General features: G+C 45.8%; 1 protein-coding gene across 4 annotated transcripts in view; it reads right to left on the bottom strand.

Moving 5' to 3' along the window:
* Positions 1-25,239, bottom strand: part of DDX46 (DEAD-box helicase 46) — a 56,249-nt gene that overhangs the window by 2,091 nt on the left and 28,919 nt on the right. For 2 of the 4 annotated variants that reach the window (XM_062189119.1, XM_062189116.1), the window contains exons 13-22: positions 25,078-25,160; positions 15,253-15,417; positions 14,255-14,417; positions 12,974-13,167; positions 10,382-10,519; positions 9,927-10,076; positions 8,536-8,709; positions 7,001-7,219; positions 6,560-6,704; positions 814-887 (exon numbers count right to left, since the gene is read on the bottom strand). In XM_062189119.1, the coding sequence (XP_062045103.1) occupies positions 814-887; positions 6,560-6,704; positions 7,001-7,219; positions 8,536-8,709; positions 9,927-10,076; positions 10,382-10,519; positions 12,974-13,167; positions 14,255-14,417; positions 15,253-15,417; positions 25,078-25,160 (1,505 nt within the window). Of the gene's footprint in view, positions 1-813; positions 888-6,559; positions 6,705-7,000; positions 7,220-8,532; positions 8,710-9,926; positions 10,077-10,381; positions 10,520-12,973; positions 13,168-14,254; positions 14,418-15,252; positions 15,418-25,077; positions 25,161-25,239 lie in introns of all 4 variants that reach the window. The other 2 variants (XM_062189118.1, XM_062189115.1) reach the window with 1 other exon arrangement.

Raw genomic sequence — 25,239 nt, forward strand, 5'->3', positions numbered from 1 at the left:
AAACAATGTTCGCAAGGAGGTTCCTAACCTCCCCCTGGCGATGAAGACACAGGGATATGTCTGCTTCCTTGGGAAAGGCGGCCCGGAAGGGGGGCCTGACTGAACATCCAGCCGGTCATGCCTAAGTCTAAAAGCACTGGCAACAGCGTGTGCTGGCAGACACGAGGAGTAGCTGCAATCTTCATACGCTGCTGGCGGAGTGTGAATTAGTGCAACTCCTTCAGCAAACTACTAAGCAAAACCTCCTAATAGCTGAACCACACAGACCTTATAATTAGCAATTCCACCCCAGGTGCACGCCCAGGAGAAAAATACACTCATGTGCAAAAAAGGGACGTGGGAAATGTTCACAGAAGTGTTAGGCTTGAGACCCAACACTGGAGTAACCCTAAAGTCCACAATGTCACACATTCATGTAATGTAATATCACGTAGCATCAAAATACAGGAAGTACCGCTGTATGCAACACCACCGACTGAGCCCCTCAAAATAATGCTGAGGGAAAGCAGCAAAATACAAAACGTGCACACGGCACTCGCCTGCACGTACACGGAGCTCAACAGCAGGCAAAGAGGACTCGTGGCTTACTAGTCACCCCAGGGGTGCAACTGGGGGAGGTGAGTGGTGACATGGGGGTGGCTTCTGGAATGCTGCTGGTGGTCCACATTTCTAGATCTGAGGCGTGATTACCCTGGTATGCTTCCTCTGTGGAAACTCAGCAAGCTCTATGTTTATGATTTGTGTACTTGTCTATATATTACGTGTAATAAAACAATAAAAGCAAGACAAATAAGCCCCAAGGTTTTCACTCACCAGCCTTATCAGTTCTTCTTTTATGAGCCTGGTGATTTCTGCTTTTGCTTTCTGCACGGCCAGTTCATTGGCACCTGGTGATTAAGTGGAAAACATATTACTCATGTTATTAGAATGACAATGGATTTTAATCTATGTCATGGACATCCACGAAAAAACACAGTAGGTAGCTTTTAGGGACACCATGCTGTCTGTTAAGATCACTTTTCAAAGCCTGGTAGGACAGCGCCCACACTCTTACTGCTGGCTGTTACTACTCTGCTCACCCTTATAGTTTCCAACATAATCACTAGCAGTCACATTACATGTACTATTTAGTGTTCTTTTTAAAATAGTGCTACTTATTTCAAAGGCAGAAAGAGACACATAGACACAGAAAGACAGAAAGTGATCTTCCATCTGCTGTTTCACTCCCCAAAAGCCTACAATGGCTGTGGCCACAGCAGGCCCAAACTGGGTGCCAGGAATGAAACCCAGGACTCCAGTGTGGGTGGCAGACTCAACACCTGCATTAGCAGGAAGCAGGCACTGTGGTGCGGCCCACGTCACACGAAGTGGCCACCCCACTTTAAGAGTTCACGGTATGTTCATTAAAAACAGCAAAGAAAAGATGACGAGCAATTTGCCTAGAAAAGGCTAAGAGGAAATGAAACATCCTTGGCTTAACAAATACTTATTAGACATCTGTTAGGTCCTGGGAACACAGCCTCACAGATCCACGGAGGACTACCCCAGCTGAGGAGGGAGGACATGGAGACTGTTCTGCAAAGAGAACCACACGTGAAGTGGAACAGAATGAGGAAAGGCACGCACAGCAAGGCACCAAGAGTGAGAGAAGTGCAGCATGGCTGAGAAAACGGTGTGAAGACAGCTAGCTTACTGACAGCAGAAGATGGGCTGGGGACGCTCATTCACGGTTACTCACTCAGGAACCATCGGGCCGGCACCACCTGTGATACCCTGAGAGAGAATGATTATGCAAACAACTCCTCTTCATGCTCTGTATGGTCTTGTAGAACACCAGACAAACCTGTGACGATATTCTACCAGGCAGGTGGGAAGGAGCTCAGCAGTCGCTCTTACACTCACTGCTAACCAGCTCCCTGCCTCCCCAGGCAGAGTGCCCCAGAGCCTCACAGCACCATGCTCACACCTGCAGGGATGCACGCTCTCCTGAGGCACCGCGGACAAGGGGATTTTACTGACAGAACGTGAACAGCAAGATGGTAAGATGTGCCTATCAAGTTAAATGAGTAGGCCGGTGCCGTGGCTTAACAGGCTAATCCTCCGCCTTGCAGCGCCGGCACACCGGGTTCTAGTCCCGGTCAGGGCGCTGGATTCTGTCCCAGTTGCCCCTCTTCTAGGCCAGCTCTCTGCTATGGCCCGGGAAGGCAGTGGAGGATGGCCCAAGTCCTTGGGCCCTGCACCCGCGTGGGAGACCAGGAGAAGCACCTGGCTCCTGCCTTCGGATCAGCGCAGTGCGCCGGCCGCAGCGACCACTGGAGAGTGAACCAACGGCAAAAAAAAAGGAAGACCTTTCTCTCTCTCTCTCTCTCTCTCTCTCTCTCTCACTATCCACTCTGCCTGTCAAAAAAAATAAAATAAAAGTTAAATGAGTAACAAAGGTGCTGAATTTCGGGAGACGGCTTTCTCAACAACGCTAAGTGCAATTTAATTGAGACTGCTGTAGCGAAAGGGCTCACAGGACATCCAGTAGGAAATGGAAATGAAACCAGTGGGCACGGGCCGGAAGGTGAGGAGAGGCAGAGATCAGAGGGCCACCAAGGGCAGAGTGTGAGACGTGCAGTTGGCACAATGTCCACGAGCAGGGAGGCACCAACAGCACAGGCCACACTGACTGATGACGAAAAGCTGGACGAAGGAAACCAGAGACTGGTCTGGCAAAGAAAAGGGGTGGCAATGCCGAGAGCCACACTAGTGTGATCTATATTTTAAAAACTAATAGTAGAAAGAATTCCTAAGAAAAAGAAAGATTTTCTCTCTTACTAGAGGTGAATAACTCTTCTGACCCCAGAGAGCGAGAAACAGAGAGAAAGCCCGACAGGAAGGAAAGAGTTGAGGGTATGGCTGTGCAGTCACAGCCCTGTACAGACACAAGCCACAGCACTTCAAAGCTGTGTGGGGACAGTGGGTACTGGGAAGGAAGAGACGCGGGGGAAGGGGAGCGGAGGACAGAATCAAACACCAGAGCAGACAGCACTACAACCAGAACGGAGTGTGCGAACGCCAGTCGGCTGCCAGGCATGAGACAGTGTGACGCTCACCGCTCATCTTCCTGTGCTATTTTTTTTTTTTTTTTTTTTTTTTTTAAGAAAACTGACAGTCTCAGTTAGGTCCACACAGCTGATTTTTCGAGCTCAGCTAAGCCTGGCCATTGCAGCAGTTTAGATGTTTCACTTGCGTAACTTCTCTAGGTAATAGATTACCTACGTTTATAGGCAGACATGAAAAACGGGCACTTCCTCTCATTGGTCCTAAAACAAGTGTGGCTGCTTTTGAGGGCTTCTCTACTAGTTAAAAGAGAGGGCCACAGACCAGGCTATATAAATTACACAGCGGCACTGCGCACAAAAGTCCTTCCTGTTCTTCCCTCCGCCTGCTGGGAGGCCTGAGCTGCCAAGCCACACAGAGGGCCTGGGGTCCCTCCAAGCACAGAACTACAGATGACACCAGCTTGCCTTGCACACCAGCAACACGTGTTTTCTCTCTGTCAGCGCTGTATTTGGCGCTTCAAAGTCTAAATGACCTGTGAAAACCCTCCCTATCCAGCAACCTCCAACAGCTCCAGGTCATGCTCATCACTGGTCTCAGCGCTCCTCACAAGCACCTTGTCTCCAGCACACCCTTCACAGCCAGTCTCAACAACAGGACCTCTCTGTGGGGAACACAAAATTCACTCCAGATTATTAACAAAAGCAGATGTTACTTCCTGAGTGCAGGATGACAGAGGAGAGACGGGACCAGAACCAAACCGAGAGGAAGGAAAAGGAAGCAGAGGCTGTGCGCTGTATGCAGCGGACATCTCACGTGGCACCCCAGGCAGCACAGCAGAGCTCTGATAAAGTGATGTACAAAGCCGGGTCAACAGCCAGGTCCGCATCAGGCCAAAGCCAGCAGCCAGGAACTCCAGCCGGGTCTCCCAGGTGGGTGGCAGGGGTCCAATCACGGGGGCCATTATCTGCTGCCTTCCCACACGCATTAGCAAGAAGCTGGATCAGCAGCAGAACAGCCGGGACAGATGAAGCTGTCCGATGCACGATGCCAGTATGGCTTAACTCTGCATCACAACACTGGCCCCTACCAAAGGCTTTATCATGAAGCCTCCCTGAGTACCCTGTGTCTCCATCTTGCACGGCCTAATGAACACAGAGGCCAAGACCTGTGCAAAGCTAATGGAGTCATTTTCTCTGCTTGAAGCCCTAGGTGCTAGCAACCAAATAATAATAATTTTACCAAATAATAAGAACATTACATGATTTATACACACAGAGTCACTGGCAAGTCAAAAGTCTCTCAGAACACATGAAAGGAAGCCATTTTAAAACCCGACTTGAAACAGCTAAGTCAGTTTCTCAAAGTCATAAACATGAAGAATAAAAAACATGCAATGTGCCTACTTCTGGACCCATATGCTTTGCATAACATTTTTTTAAAGATTTATTTATTTATTTATTTGAAAGTCAGAGTTACACAGAGAGAGGAGAGAGAGAGAGACAGAATCTTCAATCTGATGGTTCACTCCCAAATTGGCCGCAACAGCCAGAGCTGCACCGATCCAAAGCCAGGAGCCAGGAGCTTCTTCCAGGTCTCCCACGCGGGAACAGGGGCCAAAGGACTTGGGCCATCTTGTACTGCCTTCCTAAGCCATAGCAGAGAGCTGGATCGGAAAAGGAGCAGCCAGGACTAGAACCGGCGCGCGTATGAGATGCCGGCACTTCAGGCCAGGGTATTAACCCACTGCACCACAGCTCTGGGCCCTTTGTATAACATTTAAAAACATGCAGGCAGCTTCCTGGACGGCAGTGGTGCAGGGTGAACACATAAAGGCTGCATCTCAGTTTTACCTGTGCCACAGATCATTATTCTTAATTCATCAGAAAATCTAATCGAGAATCCAGCATAGCAGGGAACTCCAAAAGCCTATCCCTCCCTCCACAAAAGGAAATAAATTTAGAAAAATACAAATTTAGGCCGGTGTTGCGGCTCAACAGGGTAATCCTCCACCTGCAGCGCCGGCACGCCAGGTTCTACTCCTGGTCAGGGCACCGGATTCTGTCCCAGTTGCCCCTCTTCCAGTCCAGCTCTCTGCTGTGGCCCGGGAGGGCAGTGGAGGATGGCCCAAGTGCTTGGGCCCTGCACCCGCATGGCAGACCAGAAATATCTAGCTCCTGGCTTCGGAACAGCGCGGTGTGCCAGCTGCAGCGGCCATTAGAGGGTGAACCAAAGGAAAAGGAAGACCTTTCTCTCTGTCTCTCTCTCTCACTGTCCACTCTGTCTGTAAAAAAAAAAAAAAAAAAAAAAAAAAAAAAAACCACTTTATTTGGGCTCTGGAAACCAATTAGAACTTTCTAATATCCAAACACAAAAGAAAGAAGAAAAGGAAATAGTAACCAATAGTAACCATGTCTCGGGACCAGAGCATTTAGTGTGTTAACTAACTCTGACCCCACCTGCCCTTCAACCTCTGCCAGCTCCCCGCTGCCCACCCACAGCCTCAAAGACAGCAGTCCACATGCCTAGGACCATCTAGCACGCTACTCTCCAAGCCAGCTGTCTGGTGGCTCTCTGCTCAAAAGGCTTGCATTCACTTCACCTAACCCTGAACTCTCCCCTCTCCCAGGAGAGAGCCAGCACTAGGGGCGGACAAAGGCACTCTCAGCTCCAAGGGCATTAGACACTACCCCTGGGGCAGGTAACAGGGCAGAACACAAAAAGCTCTAAGGGCTTTGTACAGCTGCCATACATTTGTAGGAATCTAGAAGGCCACGTGTGGGTTAGGCCTGTGTCTGGGCTCGAAAAAGACCTGGGAAGGCTCTTGGCTGTCACCTCTGAGATGGCTGACCCCCAGACTGTGTAAGCAGACAGTGAACGCTAACGCCGAGTTACAAGCTGTCTGGCTGAAAGTGCCAATTTGCCCCACTACAGAACACCTGCAAAGACTAAGAGATTTTTATCTCTCCCCAGACATTTAAGGAGCTCTATAAAATCACTTGCTGACTTCAGTAGCCACACACAAAAACGCAGAGACCATGCAGAGACGTGGAAGATGCTCCTGGCTCCTAGTTTCAGATCAGCCCATCTCTGGCTGTTGCAGCCATTTGGGGAGTCAATCAGCTGATAGAAGATCTCTTTATCTCTCCCCCTCTCTCTCTAACTCTGCCTTTCAAGTAAATAAATAAATCTAAAAAAATTCATCATATGGCCTAATATTGTTGATTCACTTTCTAAACTAAATTATGGCCAGAACACTCCCCACAGTAGAAGCATGAATGAGTCAGTCCTTTCAGAGACTTCAAACTTGACTGAGCTGTCAAAACGGAGAGAGTCTCACAAACAAATCAGTCACCTTTGTACAGATACCAAACTTCTAAATAAAGACTCTCCCCCAGTGATTTAGGAAACATCGTTTCTTAGAACTGCTCCTTATCTCCACCCTCTCTGCAAGTGACCTCACGTTCTCCTGCGGCCAGGACACCGACATCAACCTTGATCCTACACGACATACTTTCAATCGCCAAGTAGATTTTGCGTTCTCCTTCCTTGGGCTCTTTGCCAGGAGGGAAATACGTTCCTCTGATTGTGATTGCAGCTTCCGAGTATTCGCTGATTCTCTGCAGAGCCTCCTTGGAGGTAACCTTCCACCTGGCAGTCTGAAACAAAGGGTGGGGAGGATTTTTAAAACCTGATGTGCTGACAAACAGTAGGGTGGCTAATATTACATTATCCACAATGTCAAGATTATCATTAATGTATGCCTGCATTAGGACTCCATTTAGCTTCTAACCTACCTAGGACACATTTGCAAAAATCAAATTTCTATTGTTTCCCTCATCTACGTAGAAAGTAAGTAGCCATTACAATTTTCACGGGTCTTAAAGAAGGGATTTTTGCTGCTCAAGAATCAAGAGTTCCTACTTCATGATGAAGTTCAAAACTTGTTACTTGCCTGTGGGAAGTCGTTGATCTCTAATTCTTCCTCATATCTCTTAAAAGACTCATTCTGTCCACCATCCTGTCTCTCCTCTTCTTGTTTCTCTAAAGGCACATAATTGAGCTTGGCATTGATCTTCTCAGCAAGCTGCTCTGCAATGGTTTTCGCAGACACAGTAGGTGCGAGGATGGTGCCGCCTCTGAGAATTGCATTGGTGGCCTGCTGCATCACATCCTGCAGGTGAGAAGATCTACTGTCAAATCTCAAAGGGACACAGAGACAGGTCCAGGAAGTCCACCCCAAGTTCTTCTCTGCAAAGTCACTAACTCTGTTTAAAAGACCAGCATTGCACAGCACAGTAAACTGCTGCCTGCAACACCAGCATCTCATACAGGCACGGGTTCAAGTTCCAGCTGCTCCACTTCCAATCTAGTTCCCTGTTAATGTGCCTGAGAAAGCAGCAGAGGATGGTCCAAGTGCAGGGTCCCTGCCACTCAAATAGAGACCGAGACGGAGTTCCAGACCCATGGCTTTGCCTGATCCAGCCCCTGCCTTTGTGGCCCTTCAGGGAGTGAACAAGCACATGGAAGGTCAATCTCTGTCTCTGCAAATAAACAATATAAATCCTAAAAATACAAACAAAAATAAATAAAAGCATCTTTCTAATGCAGATTTTCCCACCCATATGCGCAATGGACCAGTATGAGAATATATTTAAGACTAACAGTTTAATACATCTTCCTTTTTCTTGATGAGAAAACTAAGAATGTTCTATCTTAAATATTCTAACAGATTTTTGATATACCCTTAATGATTGAGGAACACTTGTATCAGATATAGTACAGTATTTCCAGGATAACTGACATACTTTGTGTTTCTTAGGAGTTTCCTTTATACCATTACCATTACTGAGTACCTCCTCCAGATGGGGAACCTAGCGTTCAATAATAGAAATGACTTACTTACAGTCTTCAAAATACTGTTCAGATTCATAAACCATTCCTTGGGTATGCTACAGAAATTAACTGCTAGTGAAAAATAAACAAGAAAGCTTCCAGGAAAATGCTACAGGAAATATTTAAAAACATATTTTCTCCACTGTTTGAATCCATGTTAGTTTGAAACACATAGTATGTGCTTCTACATCCAGAGGATTGTTTGGTGTGCCAAATAACTCAACTAATAAAAGCAGGTTAAGAAAGAAAAAAAAAATAATTAATCTTGGGGGTGGGAGGCCGTTTATGAGGGGAAAGAACTGCTATAAGCCAAAAGTTGTACTTATGAAATTTATATTTATTAAATAAAAGCTTTCTAAAAAAATAATTACTCTTACGATAACTTTGGTAAGATGAGCCAGAATAATGCTCCACAAAACTAAGCCCAAATGCACACTAGAGAAATCATCCAAAGACAATTATGAAAAAATTCTGGGTTAAGAATGCTAAATTTTCAAAAACTCAGAATCTAGGACATCTTATTTATTGACATCCAACATAATTAAAGAACTTACAAAAAGTCTTGACTGAGACTCGGAACAAATTACTTAATACCTGAGACTCGATGCCCAAATTCTTCTGAGCATTGATTCGAAGAGCCAGTCTCTTCGCAATTTCTAACTTCTCAGCATTTCCTGCGGTTGGAGCAGGGACACTCGAAGTTCCAGGAGCAGCCATATCCTTTACTCTCTTCTTTGAATTAAACATGCTTTCAATTTGCTCATCAATCTAGACCAAAGAAAACACAAGGAGGATTAGTAAAAAGTGAATTAGAAACACAAGTTTACAGGGCCGGCACTGTGAAACTGCTGCCTAGGAGGCCAGGCCCACATCCCACACTGGAGTGACAGTTTCAGTCCCAGCTACTTCACTTCTGATCCAGCCTTGCTAACGAGCCTAGGAAAACTGTGGAAGATGGAACAAGTACATGGGTCCCTGCCACTGACATGAAGACACAGATGGAATTCTGTGCTCCTGGCTTCAGCCTGGCACAGTCCCCACTGTTGCAACCATTTCGGGAGTGAACCACCAGATGCAAGATCTCTTTCTTTTTCTGTCACTCTCTGTCTCTGTGTCACTCTGCCATGAAAATAATTAGATCTGAAAAGAGAAAGAACAATCCGTTTTCCCCATCAAGGCAAAAGGAATAATGAAAGCCTCAGCACCCCAGGAGTGACGAGCCTTACTGCCCTTAGCCACATTCCTAGCGAGAAAAATCAGCCTGTGTACAATTCTCTTTAAAGATAAGGCTGACCCAGCAACAAGTGACTTCTGATACTGAGTACAGAAATACAAACATAGAGAGGTCTTCCATCCACTGGTTTGCTCCCCAAATGGACACAATGACCAGGGCTGGATCAGGTTGAAGCCAGGAGCCAGGAGTTTCTTCTGGTTCTCCCACATGAGTGCAGGGGCCCAAGGACTCAGGCCATCCTCTGCTGCTCTCGGGTAAATTAGCAGGGAACTGGATCAGAAGGGGAGCAGCCAGTACTCGAACGGGTGCCCGCATAGGTTGCTAGCGCTGCAGGCCAGAACTTAACCTGCTATGCCACAGCACCACCCCCCAGAATAGTATTTTTTACATAGTGAGTATAAGAAAACAACCCATATATTCAAAACCAGGAGTTTGGTTTATTCAACTGCAAAACATCCATATAATGAACTAGTATATTGCTATTAACAGGTTAAGGGTCAAAAAAAAAAAAAAAAAAAAGGGAAACATTTCTACAAAATGTTGTTTTAACAAATGTAATAAAACAAGAAACTTTCATTTTATCAAAGTACATAAACACAAATACAAAAACCCTCACCCCCACCCCCCAACAGACACACAGGAAAGGACAGGACAGGTACACATCAAGGTTTCCAATGACTGGCAACTGGGTAAGATGCAGTACAGAAAGGATGGCGTCACTTGGTGACCAAGGGCTTAGAACAACGCTTACATCAACGGCAGCGTCCTCGTCATCGGAATCTTGCAGTCCAAGAGCTGCTTTTTGTAACTTCTTCCTTTCATTGGCCAAAGCTTGTTCTGTTTCATCAAACTTGAATCCCTTACCAGAGAACCCACTACTCTTTTTAATTATTTTTCCCTCCTTTCAAGGAAAAATAGAACAGTTAATTTCATAGTAAAAACTACAAAGCTTAGGAATTTACAGCAATAAAGTATTTTTCAAGGCAATGTATGTCAATGTCACTAAAACAGCCCTCAACCATGAAAAAACAGCGCTGTCTGTAGTCTTCAAAAAACACCACGCTCCAACAAGAGGGAGTTCTGTTTCACTGTGTTCCCTCCAAAGATAAACTGAGAATAGCACTAGCAAGACTTAGACAACCAGGTACTAAAGATTCAGAACACAGTAATGATTTGCATAAAAGTAGTAAGAGTTAAAAAACTCACAGCTTTCTGCTGATCCTTGAAATCACTCCAAAGTTTCTCAAGGTCAGAAGGCACTGTCGTCCCTGACAATTCAAGAGCTTTAATTATGTCCCCAGCATAGCGAGCCTGATCTTCTGTGATAAAAGTATAGGCATAACCCTAATGAGGGATCAAAACATGCCATTATTAGACACCAAGAAAAGAATCCTACTTAGATCACAAACAGGATATATCTGAACCAATTTTAAAGGCCACAGGGTCCTACTAAATTCTTCAACAGTTCAAAGTATAATATATGAGGTCATAATCCTAAATTAAGGCAAGCAAAAGAAGAAAATGCCTAATTTCCATATGTATTAGAAACAGGCAATTTTACACAACTGCACTGTCCTATACATTTACATTCTTTTTTTTTTTTTTTCCTGACCGGGACTAGAACCCGGTGTGCCAGTGCCGCAGGCGGAGGATTAGCCTATTGAGCTGCGGCGCTGGCTTGCATTTACATTCTTTCATACAGTGTTTCATTCTGTTTGCTTTTCGCTGGCATCCCCTGCCTCTGCTACCTGCCTACTGCACTGCTTTAACCTACATTAACTTGTCAGGATACATATTTTGATAGCTCTCTGAAAGATCAAAAATAGATACAAAAATACATGTCTTAATATATTTATATACATATGATTATAGATACATGAGTGTTTATTTATTATTTATTTTTGTAAGCTCCGCTACCTCACCTTCCTGGGATTCTCTAAAACCCAGGGCTCACACAACGCCAGCAGCAGCAGCTTTTTGGTTCAGGTGAGGGAAAGACAAGTTGAAAGTCTAAGGGTAATAAATCTTATTCAGCTTGCTATCTTCAATAAAACCTTCCACACCTAACAATTAACTGCTGTAATTTTTAAAACACAGTTTAAGATTTCATTTTAGGACTCTCAAAACAATATCACAAAAATTGGCTCCTCGTCTGATTTGTTCTGCCCATGAGCTTAAATTATATTTACACTTTCATAGGATTATAAACACTCATAGTGACAGGTGTTTTGGGGCAGCTTATGATCAAAGCGCCAATTCAACTCCTGGCTGCTCTGCTTCAAATCCAGCTCCCTGCCAATGTGCCTGGAAAAGCTGCGGAAGATGACCCAACTGCTTGGGTCCCTGCACTCATGTGGGAGATCTAGAAGATGCTCCAGGCTCCTGGCTTTGGATCAGCCTGGCTCCAGTGGCTGCAGCCATGTGTGGAGTGAACCAGTGGATGCAAGAATGCCCTCTCTTCTTTCTCTCTCTCTCAAGAACTCTGCTTTTCAAATAAATAAATCTATAAATCTTAAAAAAAAAAAAAAAAAAAAAGAGCCATTTAGGGAATGAGCCTGTAAAAAGATCTGTCACCCTCTCTGTCACTCTGCCTTTCAAATAAACAAATCTTAAAAAAAGAAAAAAGCAGTCATACAGAGTGAGAAAGTATATTTCACAGATTATATGTATTCCAAAATCAGATTTTAATTTTAATTTTTAGGATCTAACATTTTTCTTAACTATCATTGATTTGTATTTATTTAAAAGCCGCTGGTGGCCGGCGCCATGGCTCAACAGGTTCTATTCCCGGTTGGGGCGCCGGATTCTATCCCAGTTGCCCCTCTTCCAGGCCAGCTCTCTGCTGTGGCCCGGGAAGGCAGTGGAGGATGGCCCAAGTCCTTGGGCCCTGCACCCGCATGGGAGACCAGGAGAAGCACCTGGCTCCTGGCTTCGGATCAGCGCGGTGCGCTGGCCGCAGCGGCCATTGGAGGGTGAACCAACGGCAAAAAGGAAGACCTTTCTCTCTGTCTCTCTCACTATCCACTCTGTCTGTCAAAAAAAAAAAAAAGCCGCTGGTTTGCATTCCAAGTGCCCCCAAGAGCTGGTGGTGTGCCAGGCTGAGCCAGGAGCCCCAGGACTCAAACACTCAGGCCACCAACTGCTGCCTCCGAGGATGCAGATTCCCAAGAATCTGGAATTCAAAGTGGAGCCAGAACTTGAACCTAGGCAGTCTCATAATGGGATTCAGGTTCCTGGCTTCAGCCTAGCCCAGCCCTGGCTACTGCAGATGTTTGGGGAGTGAACCAAAACGCAAAAGATCTGTCTCTCCACCCTCAAATAAAATAAAGAATTCCAATGTCATCTAAAATACTGAGTTAGGGATATACATAAACCTAGAGGTTAAAAATCTGATTCAGATTCCCGCATCCTACATTGGAGTACTGTGTTTGGTACCCAGCTTCTGCTCTTGACTCCACTGTCCTGCTGAGCCAGACTCTGGGGGATGGTGGTGATGGGACAAGTTACAGCGCCCTGCCATCCACACACTCCCCTGGCTGTTGCAAGCATCTGGCATGCTGAATCAGTAGATGGGAGATCACTGTCTTTTCTGCCTCTCTCCCTCTGCTTCTCAAATAAAATGCAAACAAATACTTTTTTTTAAAAAGATTTATTTATTTGAAAGTCAGTTACGCAGAGAAAGGAGAGGCAGAGAGAGAGGTCTTCCATCAGATGGTTCACTCTCTCTCTCTCTCTCTCACTGTCCACTCTGCCTGTCAAAAAAAAAAAAAAAAAAAACCACACAAAACCTCTTTTTACCTTGTTGCCTGCTCTTCCAGTGCGTCCTGCTCTGTGCACATAATCCTCATAATGGTTGGGGCAGCTGTAATTGACCACAAGAATCAGATGCTTCACGTCAAGACCTCGGGCAGCAACAGAAGTGGCCACGAGAAGTTTGCACGTCCCATTCTTAAAGTCATTTATGATGCTGTCTCTGTCGTACTGGTCAATACCTGCGGGGGTATCAAAGAGCCAGGAAACATCATGTCTCAATTCAATTTTCCATTTCCTCTGACACAATCCAAACATGGACTAAAGAATAAAGAATAAATCCACACTTCTAAACCTACAACACAGAAAATGAAAGACCAGGACCAGCATGTGGCACAGCAGGTTAAGCTGCTGCATATGATACTGGTTCAAGTCCCAGTTGGCGCCAAATCTGATCCAGGTGTCTGTTAATGTGCCTGGGAAAGAAGCAGAACACAGCCGAAGTGACTGGGCCCCTGCACCCATGTGGGAGCCCTGGAGGAAGCTCACGGCTCCTGGCTTCAGCCTGGCCCAACCCAGTCATCTGGAGAGTGAACCAGTAGATAGAAGATCACTCTCTCTTTGTCTCTCCCCTGTCTCTGTAACTCTGTCTTTCAAATAAATAAATAAATCTGTAAGAAAAATTGTGTTTGAGATGTAAAGGGACAGAGATAGGCTAAAGCCTGAAAGATCCTATTCCTAGTTCATTCTCCAAATGTGCAATGGCCAGGGGGCCGAAGCTGGGTGGACTCCCATGTGGGTAGCAGGAACCCAATTACTTGAGCCATTACCACTCCAAAACAACTTCTTCTAATGGACAACCAGGGAGGCAGCAGATGATGGCTAAAATAACTGGATCTCTGCCGCCCACATGGGAGACCCAGACTGAGGGCTGCATTCAGGAGCCCCAGGCCTGGCTGTTGTGGTTATCTGAGGACTGTACTGTCAGACGGACTATTTGTCTCTCTCCTTCAACCTCTAACCCCACCTCCCCTTCTTTGAAACAAAATTAAAATATTTAAAAAGAAAAAATAAAGTTCAATTCCTAACTAAGAGCAGCACAATATGATCAAACTGATGTATGTCTGCCTGGAATTCTTTATCTCTGAGAGATAAAAATGTGTACCACACAGTGCAATTGTGAGGGAAAACTGAGATAAACAACACAACAGACTGCTGTCAGTCAGAGAACAAAGTAAACACGGCACTGTGGCGGCAGCTGTCTCGTGTGTGCAGGAAACAAGCGCTACCTCCGTGGAGAGACACGCACGGGTAAGGAACAAGAACTACCTCCGTGGAGAGACATGCACGGGTAGGACGCTCTCATCAGGTCCTTCAGGAGACCGTCGGCATGCTCCTGCTTATCCACAAATATGATGACAGACCCCGACTCTTGATAATGGCCCAGAAGCTCAAGCAACTTCAAGAATTTCTTTTCTTCTTCAATCACAATCTGAAAACACCAAATTACACCAAGTTCATGGAATGAAAATGCCAATCACTCCCTTAAACAAAAAGAAAATCATTGTATCTGTGGTGATTGTTAATATCTTGCTGTAATTTTTAGGAAAGGGTATCGAAATCTTAAATTTAACTGCTAAACCAGAAGGAAAAAAAAAAACGTGCAAACTTTCAAAGAATAAAAGGCTTGCAAATGTTGGTAAATGACCCTGTGTCCTCTCTGTGTGTTAACATCATATTCCAGGGCAGACACCATGGCATAATAAGTAAAGCCATCACAGCCTGCAGTGCTGGCTTCTCATATGGGCGCCAGTTCAAGTTCCAGCTACTCCACTTTTGATCCACCTCTCTGATGTGGCCTAGAGTGGTGGAGAATGACAGAAGTCCTTGGGCCCTTGCACCTGCATGGGAGACCTGGAAGAAGCTCCAGATTCCTGGCTTTGGATCACCACAGCTCTGGCCATTGGGGCCATGTGGGGAATGGAGGATCTCTCTCCCTACCTTTGCCTCTCTGTAAGTTTACCTTTGAAATAAGTAAATATTTAAGAAACAAAAACAAAAACAAAAACATCGTATTCAAGTAACCAAAGATAAGACTAGTATACATGGCACTACTATTTTCTGGTCTACCACTTCTGGTGGCAGAGTCAAAGAATATTTTAAACTGTTCCGCTAACTCAAGTTTATCTGCTAAAACACTGCAGGCTACAGTTGATGGGCATTACTCAACTGTAAAAATCATTTGCCTTCCTTCCAAACATGATCCCCAAATCAGCATGCACGCTGCTGACGCATCAGGGGCTGGAGGTTTCCTGGGCGGTACCCACCACTTGCTGTTCCACATCTGAGCAAACCACACTCCTGCCTCCAACCTGCACTTCAATGGGTTTACTCAGGATTCTGCGAGCCAGAGCTTCCATAGCTCTGGGGAAAGTCGCTGAAAACATAACTGTCTGCCGATCAGGACGGACATTATCCACGATGCGCATGACCTGAGAAAAAATTACAAAGAAGTATCATTAAAACAAAGCAAAGCAGAATATTTTTTGAAGATTTATTCTGGGGCCAACACTGTGATACAGTGGGTTAAGCTACCACCAGAAAATTTCAACAATCCAAATGGGCACCAGCTCAAGTCCCAGTTGCTCCACTTCTGATCCAGCTGCCTGGAAAGCAGCAGAAGATGGCACAGTGCTTGGACCCCTGCACTCACACAGGACACCCCATTGAAGTTCCTAGCTCCAGCGTTGGCCCGGCCCAGCCCTGACCATTGTGGCTACCAGGGGAGCAGATCAGCAGAGAAAGATCTATATCTCTCTGCCTCTGACGCTCCTTCTCTGTAATTCAACCTTTCAAATAAATAAACAAACCTTTAAAAAACACTTATTTTTTGAAAGGCAGAGTGAGAGCAAGGAAGAAACACGAAGAGATCTTCCTTCTGCTGGTTGACTTCCCAAATGGCCACAATGGTCAGAGTTGGGCCAAGCCAAAGCCAAGAGCCGGGAACTCCATTTGGGGCTCCCACATGGGTGGCAGGGGCCCAAGGACCTGGGCCATCATCTGCTGCTTTCCCAGGCACATTAGCAGGGAGCTGGATCAGAAGGGGAGCAGCTGGTACTCAAACCAGTGCTCTCATAGGGGAATGGGCCTTGCAGGTGGCCGTTTAACCTGCTGCACAGCAATGGCCCTAAAGGAAAATTTTGAGAACTATTCCAGTTACTTTCCAATTCCTTACCCCACAATACCAGTTTATTTTGTCCCCTAACTGCTCAGCTTTCCAAGCTCCACACGTGTAGACCACGCTACAGGAATCCCCTGGGGCTCATCTCTCACCTCACAACCAACCCTTCAGCACGCTCAGCAGCAGCTGTCTTCAAACTGTACCTAGCATGCAAGTGCTACTGACAACTACAAATTCTCCTGCATTTGCTGAACACTTTTCTTTCCATTACATGCCAAGAGCAGATCTAAGTGTTAAGATTTTGTAGTAAGAGATAACAGAAGGATTATGGGAAGGAGCACAGTGTGATGCATCAGAAATCTATCTGATTAAACTAGCTTGGAACTGTGAAGAAAATTGAAAGGTTCCAACTTCGGAAGTCTTGGAAGGCAAACTGTGGTTCATTTCCACCAATGTTACCTCCTAGGACCACAGCAGACAGTCATCCCTTACCCCAGCCCCACAGCAGGCAGGCACGCACATGGTCCCACAGCAGGCTACACACACCTCATGGGAGCCAGAGCTAAAAGGAACCTGTCCTCCAAATGCTGTGGTTCAGGGACCAGCGTTGTGCCGTAGCAGGTTAAGCCACCACCTACCACGCCAGCTTCTCATCTGGACACCAGTTTGATTCCTGGCTGCTCCCCTTCTGATCCAGCTCCCTGCTAACATGCCTGGGAAAGCAGTGTTAACAGGGCCCAAGTGTCGTGGCCCTTGTACCCACACAAGAGACCCAGATGAAGTTCCAGGCTCTTGGCTTCAGCCCGGCCCAACCCTGACTACTGCAGTCATTCTGGGAGTGAACCAGCAGATGGTAGATACTTCTCTCACACTCTGTCTCTTTCTCTAACTCTGCCTTTCAAATCAATCAATCTAAAAAAATTTTTGAAATCCACGCATAGTATCTGCTGTCTGTGTTCTGGTGACTGCTTAGACCGCAGAGGGGCAAACAAAGAGGCACTGGCCACTGCTGCTGCACTCACCACCATGCTGGCCGCCAAGGTTCCTGTCCTAAAGCTGAAATGCCTTGCAGGAGATTTAAAGGCCCAGGTGCCCTTTACCTCAATCCTTCAATCTTCTACCTCATTCCTTTTTGGAGCACTATATTGAAGATTAAGTTATTCAAACAAAAGCTGAGGGGCCAGCACTGCCATGCAGCAGATTAAGCTACAGGCTCCAAGGCTGACCTCATTGATGGGTGCTGCCTTGAGTTCCAGCTGCTTCACTTCTGTCTTTCAAATAAAATAAAATCTTAAAAAAAAAAAGTTAAAAATGCAGTGAGGGAATCAAAAGCAGGTGTAAGCAAGCAGATGGAATATGAATGAAAATGAAGACAGGACAATGGGAACCTGCGAAGCAGAAAGAAAGATTTAAGAAAACTAAACAGGGCATAGGGACTTGTGAGACCTGTGAGGAGTGTGACAATACACAAAGTGTGGGTGTCCCAAAAGGAAAAGAGAAGAAAAGGCAAAACGAGTATCTGAAGAAATAACACATGATATTTTACCAGATTTTGATGAGCCATGAGTATGAAGATCTAAGAAGCTAAACAAAGTCCAAGAGGAACTCAAAGAGACCCACACTAGGACACATGATAATCAACTTTCCTGGGGACCAGCGCTGTGGCATAGCAGTAAAGCCACCACCTGCAGTGCAGGCATCCCATATAGGTGCTGGTTCGAGTCCCGGCTGCTCCACTTCCGATCCAGTTCCCTGCTATGGACTGGGAAAGCGGTAGAAGCTGGCCCAAGTCCTTGGGCCTCTGCGCGCACGTGGGAGACCTGGAAGAAGCTCCCAATCCCTGGTTTTTGATCAGCACAGCTCCGGCCTTTGCAGTCAATTGGGAAGTGAACAAGCAATGGAAAACCTCTCTCTCTTTGCTTCTCCTGCTCTGTGTAACTCTTTCAAATAAATAAATAAATCTTTAAAAAAAAAAAAAAAAGTTAAAAAAAACTTTCCTAAAATCCTAGAGAGATCTTACAAGCAGAGAGAAAGGACTTCTCACATAAAAGTATCATCAGTACAATTAACATATTTCTCACCAGAAACTGGTAGAAAGAAATTCAGTGAACAGTAGGCAGATATATTCAAAGCACTAGAAGACACAAAGCTTTACCAAGAATCCTATATTCAGCAAAACTGTCCCCCAAACGTGAGGAGGAATACCATCTTCTCCGATATTCATAAACTGAGGGAGTTCATTAGCACTCGATCTGCACTGCAAGAAATGCTCAGGGGGCTCCTCAGGGTGAACCAAAGGACCCTGGCCAGTGGCCTACAGCTCCGTCAAGAACTGAAACAGCCCAACAGGGTCTGACTGAGGTAATGCAGGCCTCAAAATACATGTGGAGCAAAGGTGTGGTTCAATGGTTAAGAAACCACTTGGGACACCTGGAACTCACATCAGAATGCCTGGGTTTAAGCACTGGCTCCACTTTTTAGTACATTTTTTATTAAATTTAATTTATATAAATGGAACAAATTTCACGTATCTGAGTTTTAAGAACATGACATTTCCTGCCCTATCCCCGCTCCTGCACTTTCAATTTTCCTCCTAATGCCTTCCTTATTCTTTTAATTTTTATGACAATATACGTTTCTTAAAGATTTTTTTTACTTATTTATTTGTTAAGCAGAGTAACAAAGAACCTCCTAGAAATTATTTCAGGAAGATGAAACTGATAGACATATTGGTAGTTTAAACTATTTTTTTTAAAAAAGATTCATTCATTCATTTATTTATTTGAAAGGCAGGGTTACAGAGAGGCAGAGGCAGAGAGAGAGGTCTTCCATCCACTGGTTCACTCCCCAGATGGCCACAATGGCCAGAGCTGGGCCAATCCAAAGCCAGGAGCCTGGAGCTTTTTCTACATGTATACAGGGGCCCAAGGACTTGGGCCATCCTCTACCACTCTCCCAAGCCACAGCAGAGAGCTGGATTGAAAGTGGAGTAGCTGGGCCAGCTCTGTGACTCACTAGGCTAATCCTCCGCCTGTGGCGCCGGCACCCCGGGTTCTAGTCCCGGTCGGGGTGCCAGATTCTGTCCTGGTTGCTCCTCTTCCAGTCCAGCTCTCTGCTGTGGCCCGGGAGTGCAGTGGAGGATGGCCCAGGTGCTTGGGCCCTGCACCCGCACGGGAGACCAGGAGGAAGCACCTGGCTCCTGGCTTCGGATCAGTGTGGTGCGCTGGCCGCAGCAGCCATTGGAGGGTGAACCAATGGAAGAAACACCTTTCTGTCTGTCTCTCTCACTATCCACTCTGCCTGTAAAAAAAAAAAAGAGAAAGAAAAAAAGAAAGTGGAGCAGCCAGGACTCGAACCGGTGCCCATATGGGACGCTGGTACTACAGGAGGTGGCCTTACCCGCTCCACAACAACGCCAGCCCATCAACTGACTTTATTTATTTATTTATTTATTTAAAGTCCAGAGTCTGTGTGAGAGATGGATCTACCTTCATTCTTTAAGTGCCTGCCAGGGATAGGTAAGGCCAAAGCCAGGAGACAGGAATCCACCTAGGTCTCCCCCACTGGTGAGGACTCAAGTGTATGAGCCATTACCTGCTGCCTCTCAGAGTAGCCATTAGCAGGAAGCTGGATCAGAAGCAGAGAATTCAGGAGTTTACCAGGCACTCTGATATGGTATGTGGGCAACCTATGGGCGTCTTAACTTGCCCCAACCATTGGAGACATTAAGATAATCAGTAAAGCGTGGCAGTAAATTAGTTTTAAACATATAAGGACTAAGAAATCCAGCAAACAAAACAACAAGAAATCTACGGACAACAAAGTTACACAAAGAGTAACAACAATCAAAGTTTAAAATACTACCCTGACATGAGTAATGTTCCTAACACTGCATACCAATCCACTTAGAACACCAACAAAATTCTGCTGGGAAGATAGGCACAGGAATTCTACAGGATACATTTATTTATTTACTTATATTTATAGTCACAATCTGCCTTTAAAATAAATAAACTTTTAAAAAGTTGAGATATACCAACTTTCTATCAGTTGCATCTACCTAAAAGAGTGTCTAGTATATCTCTCTCTCCCTCTACTTCTCAAATATATAAATAAATAAGGGCCCAGTGTTGTGGCGTAGCAAGTTAAGCTGCAACCTGCAAAGACAGCAACCCAAATGGTTGCTCCATTTCCAATGCAACCCTATGCTAATGCAGGGAAGATGTACTTGGGCCCTTGTACCCACATGGGAAACTGGACGAAGCTCCTGGCTCCAGCCTAGCCCAACCAACCCTGACCATTGTGGCCATACGTGGAGCAAATCAACAGACGGAATATCTCTCTCTCCCTCTCTCTAAAACTCTGCCTTTCAAATAAGATAAGTAAGTTTAAAAAAAAAAAAGTGAATAAATATACCACATACCATTTCCATGCCTATCTTCCCAGGAGACTTGAGTGCCTTTTTAACTGGATTGGTTTACAAGTAAATGTAAGTAAATAAATAAATGACCAAGAAAGGGAAGAAAACACAGACAACTTCTAGGTTCCACCATGGGAAGTTAACAAATGTTGTTGAAAATAGAAAAATCAAAAAGTGGGGAGAAAAAAGTATGCCATGTAGGAGTAGAAGAAAATATCAAAGTAATCTGCCAGGGGATGAAGGGAGGAGGTGTTACTATTAAATTTGTGCCCAGGTGAAATTGGAAAAGAAATCAGATCAGGATTCGCTCTGCTGGGAGCCCTCCAACAACCAGTAACAATCTCAGGATAAATTCCTAGCCTCAGGAGGGACGATCTGACACTCATACCACCAGCACCTCCTTCTGCTTTCTCCTCCTTCACTCTGCTCCAGGGGCCCTGGTCAGCCTCAGAGCTTTTGTTATTCTTCTGTGCCTGTCACAGCTTTCCCACAAACAAACCCATGGCCCAGGACTTAACTTTACTCAGGTCACGCCACCACCAAGGCCTTTTCAACCACACTGTTCAACATCGCTTCCTTCCATCATTGTCTAACACCTTGTACTATTTTTCTGTCCAGCAGAGATCATCTGGTAAGTGCAATTTGTCTGTTTCTGCTCATCAGAAAATAAATTTCAGGTTAGGAATTGGTGTCATGGTTGAGACACTACCTGAGATGCCACATCCCGTATCAAAGTGTCTGAATTCCTTTGGGTATTGGCTCCACTCCCAATTCCAGCTTCCTGCTAATGTGAACCCTTGCAGGTGCCGGTTCAAGCATCTGGGTCCCTGCTAATATGCGTGGGGAACCAGCAGATGATGGTAAAGCACCGGAGTCCCTGCCACCCGTGTCGGGCCCCACATGGAGTTCTTGGCTCCTGGTTTTGGCCTGGACCAGCCCCAGCTGTTGCAGCCAACTGGGGAGTAAACCAGTGGAGGGAAGATAACCCACTTCATCCCAGACACTCTGCCTTTTAAATAAAAATAAATAAATGAATCTCAAAAGAACAGACAAGGCCGGCACCGCGGGTTCTAGTTCCGGTCGGGGCGCCGGATTCTGTCCCGGTTGCTCCTCTTCCAGGCCAGCTCTCTGCTGTGGCCCGGGAGTGCAGTGGAGGATGGCCCAAGTGCTTGGGCCCTGCACCCGCATGGGAGACCAGGAGAAGCACCTGGCTCCTGGCATCTGATCACCCGCAGCGGCCATTGGGAAGACCTTTCTCTCTCTCTCTCACTGTCCACTCTGACTGTCAAAAGGAAAAAAAAAAAAAAAAAAAGAAGAAAGAAAAGACAAGAAAGAAGTCAGTGTGCCAGTCAGTCAGCAGCACTGGCTCTGATTTCCATGGCAGTGTCACTTCCTGCTATACTTCCATGGCCCTGAAGCCTCACTCACTAAAATCTCTAAGAGAAAAAAAAAAAAAAATCACAAAATAATAGAACTAAATCTAAATTTTCCTCTCCCTAAATTGATTTTAGTGACCAAGGTAATTATCCAGTGATGCCTCATCATTTAGTTATGTATGTGCACACAGTATACACATGTACATGAGTGATTACACACACAACAAGCACACACACCTAAGTGCATGCACACACATACATATACGAAGAAGAAATGCCAAAAAACAACTGATGTTGTTGCAATCTCTTTTATGTACATTTGAGTACATGTGTGTCCTTTTGGCAAATGAAGCGTTATACATTGCACATCAATGGAAATGCTTTGAACTCACCCTGAAAAAAACTGATTTATCAGAAATGTGCTGGGGCTGGTGCTATGGATCAGTGGGTTAAACCTCCAGCCTGCACTACGGTTTTGAGTCCTAGTTGCTCTACTTCTGATCCAGCTCTCTGCGATGGCCTGGGAGAGCAGAAGATGGCCCAAGTCCTTGGGCCCTTCACCCACATGGGAGACTGAAAGAAGCTCCTGGCTTCAGATCAGCACAGCTCTGGCCATTTTAAAAAAGATGTGTTTGTTTACTTGAAAGGCAGTTGCAGAGATAGAAGGAGGGAGGGAGAGACATCTTCCATCTGCTGGTTCACACTCCAAATGGCCACAATGGGTGGGGCCGGGACAGAGTGAAGCCAGGAGACTGGAATTCCATCTAGGTCTTCCACATGGGGGCACAGGCCCAAAGATTTGGGCCATTTTCTGCTGCTTTCTCAGGCGCATTAGCAGGAGCTGAATCAGAAGCGGAGTAGGGGCTAGAACTATGGTTTGTCAGGTAAAGCCGCTGGCAGTGCTGACATCCCATAGGAGCACCAGTTAGAGTTCCAGCTGCTGCACTTCCAATAGAGCTCTCTGTTATGGCCTGGGAAAGCAGTGGAAGACGGCCCAACTCCTTGGGCCCCTGCATCCACTTGGGAGACCTGGAAGAAGCTCCTGGCTCCCAGCTTTGGATCGGTGCAGCTCTGGACATTGCAGCCAACTGGGAAGTGAACCAGAGGATAGAAGACCTCTCTCTCTCTCTCTCTCCCTCTCTCTGCTTCTACATCTCTGTAACTCCGCCTTTCAAATAAATAAATCTTAAAAAAACCGGGCCTGAACTGCTGGCATGCCATATGGGCACTGATTCAAGCTTTGCCTGCTCCACTTTCCATCCAGTTCCTTGCTAATATGCCTAGGAAAGCAGCAGCAGATGGCCCAAAGGCTGGGGACCTTGTACCCAGATGGGAGACCCAGATCAAGCTCCCAGCTCCTGGCTTCAGCCTGGCACAGTCCCAGCTACTGCAGCCATTTGGGAAGTGGCCCAGCAAATGGAAGATCTCTTTCTCTGTCTCTCCTTCTCTCCCTCTGTAACTTTGCCTTTCAAATAAATCTTAAAAAAATAAAATAAAAAAGAAAAGTCCTAGCACTACATCTACCTAAACAGATGTTATTCATTATCACAAAACCTAAGAGCTCCCATGACTGTGAAAGACACTAAGGCGCATGTAGTTCCATTTTCCAAAGGATGCTTCAAATGCCTCCAGCCCGTTTTCACAAATGGACCCCATCACTGCTTGAACGCCTGGTGGTAAATATTCAATAGCCACTCTCCTCCAACAAAGCAACTTGTTCTAACTCCAACCCATGCTTATTCAACCTGCCACAAACTAAGTTCAGGTGCAGTGACCCATGGCTTTCGCAGTCCCAGATCTACCCCTCAGACTAGAACAAACTCAAGGCATCTTTTGTACAAGACTTTAAAACATGTGAGGAACAGCACCAACTCCCCTGTGCTGAGCTAAACATTCTTCACGCCTGTAATTGTGACTCATATGATTCAAGAATTATCATGGTTCTACTTACTCTTTATGTTCCTCTATTTTTAACTCATTTAGAACACAGTCCCTAAATCCAAGCACAACAAATGCACAAGCATATGACAGGCAATACATTTTTGAAGAATTAACGAATAAGCTGGAGACTAAACAATATTCATATCACCCCTTTCCCAAGTAAATTTCTGTTACTGCAGAAAATTACATATTCTGTTGTTTTTTTTTAATTCGACAGATAGTCAGACAGTGACAGAGAGAAAGGTCTTCGCTCCAATGTCTCACCTCCCAAATGGCCACCATGGCTGGAGTCACGCCGATTTGAAGCCAGGAGTCAGACACCTCCTTCTGGCCTCCCACGCAGGCACAGGCACCCAAGCACCTGAGCCATCCTCCACCGCCCTCCCTGGCCACAGCAGAGAGCTGGACTGGAAAAAGAGCAACCGGGACCAGAATCCAGCACCCATATGAGACGCCAGCACCATGGTGGAGGATCAACCAAGTGAGCTACGGCGCTGGCCCCTGTTCTTTTTTTTTTTTTTTAAAGATTTATTTATTTAATTTGAAAGGCAGAGTTATAGAGAGGCAGAGGCACAGAAAGGTCTTCCATCTGCTGGTTCATGACCCAGATGGCTGCAACAGCCAGAGCTTGTCAATCTGAAGCCAGGAGCCAGGAGCCTTACCGGCGATGGGTTCAGATGCTTAAGGAAAGCCTGTACAAATCCCTCCTGAACAACTTTTTTTTTTTTTTTTTTTGACAGGCAGAGTGGACAGTGAGAGAGAGAGACAGAGAGAAAGGTCTTCCTTTGCCGTTGGTTCACCCTCCAATGGCCGCCGTGGCCGGCGCACTACGCTGATCCGAAGGCAGGAGCCAGGTGCTTCTCCTGGTCTCCTGGGGTGCAGGGCCCAAGCACTTGGGCCATCCTCCACTGCACTCCCTGACCACAGCAGAGAGCTGGCCTGGAAGAGGGGCAACCGGGACAGAATCCGGCGCCCCGACCGGGACTAGAACCTGGTGTGTCGACGCCACTAGGCGGAGGATTAGCCTGTTGAGCCACAGCGCCAGCCCCTCCTGAACAACTTTCATGAGCAATCTGAAATATAAACAACTACTTCCATGCTATGTGTCCCAGACTCACTGTACTATCATGCAGCACAGGCATGTTCTTTCAGAAGCCCAGACACTGCATTCTCAGGGCAGATACAGTCATACTCACATTACAATTACAAAACACTAATGAAACTTAATGGTTACCTGTGGTTCAAAACCCATGTCAAACATTCTATCTGCTTCATCCAAAACAACATATGTCACTCTTCGAAGATTTGTGACCCGACCTGAGATGAGAAGAAAAAAATAAAGACAAAAAGAAAACTAAAAATCAGTTACAATACATTTTATGAGCACCAAGAACTT

The sequence above is a fragment of the Lepus europaeus genome, chromosome 4 (assembly GCF_033115175.1).
Source record: "Lepus europaeus isolate LE1 chromosome 4, mLepTim1.pri, whole genome shotgun sequence".
NCBI classification, from domain to species: domain Eukaryota; kingdom Metazoa; phylum Chordata; class Mammalia; order Lagomorpha; family Leporidae; genus Lepus; species Lepus europaeus.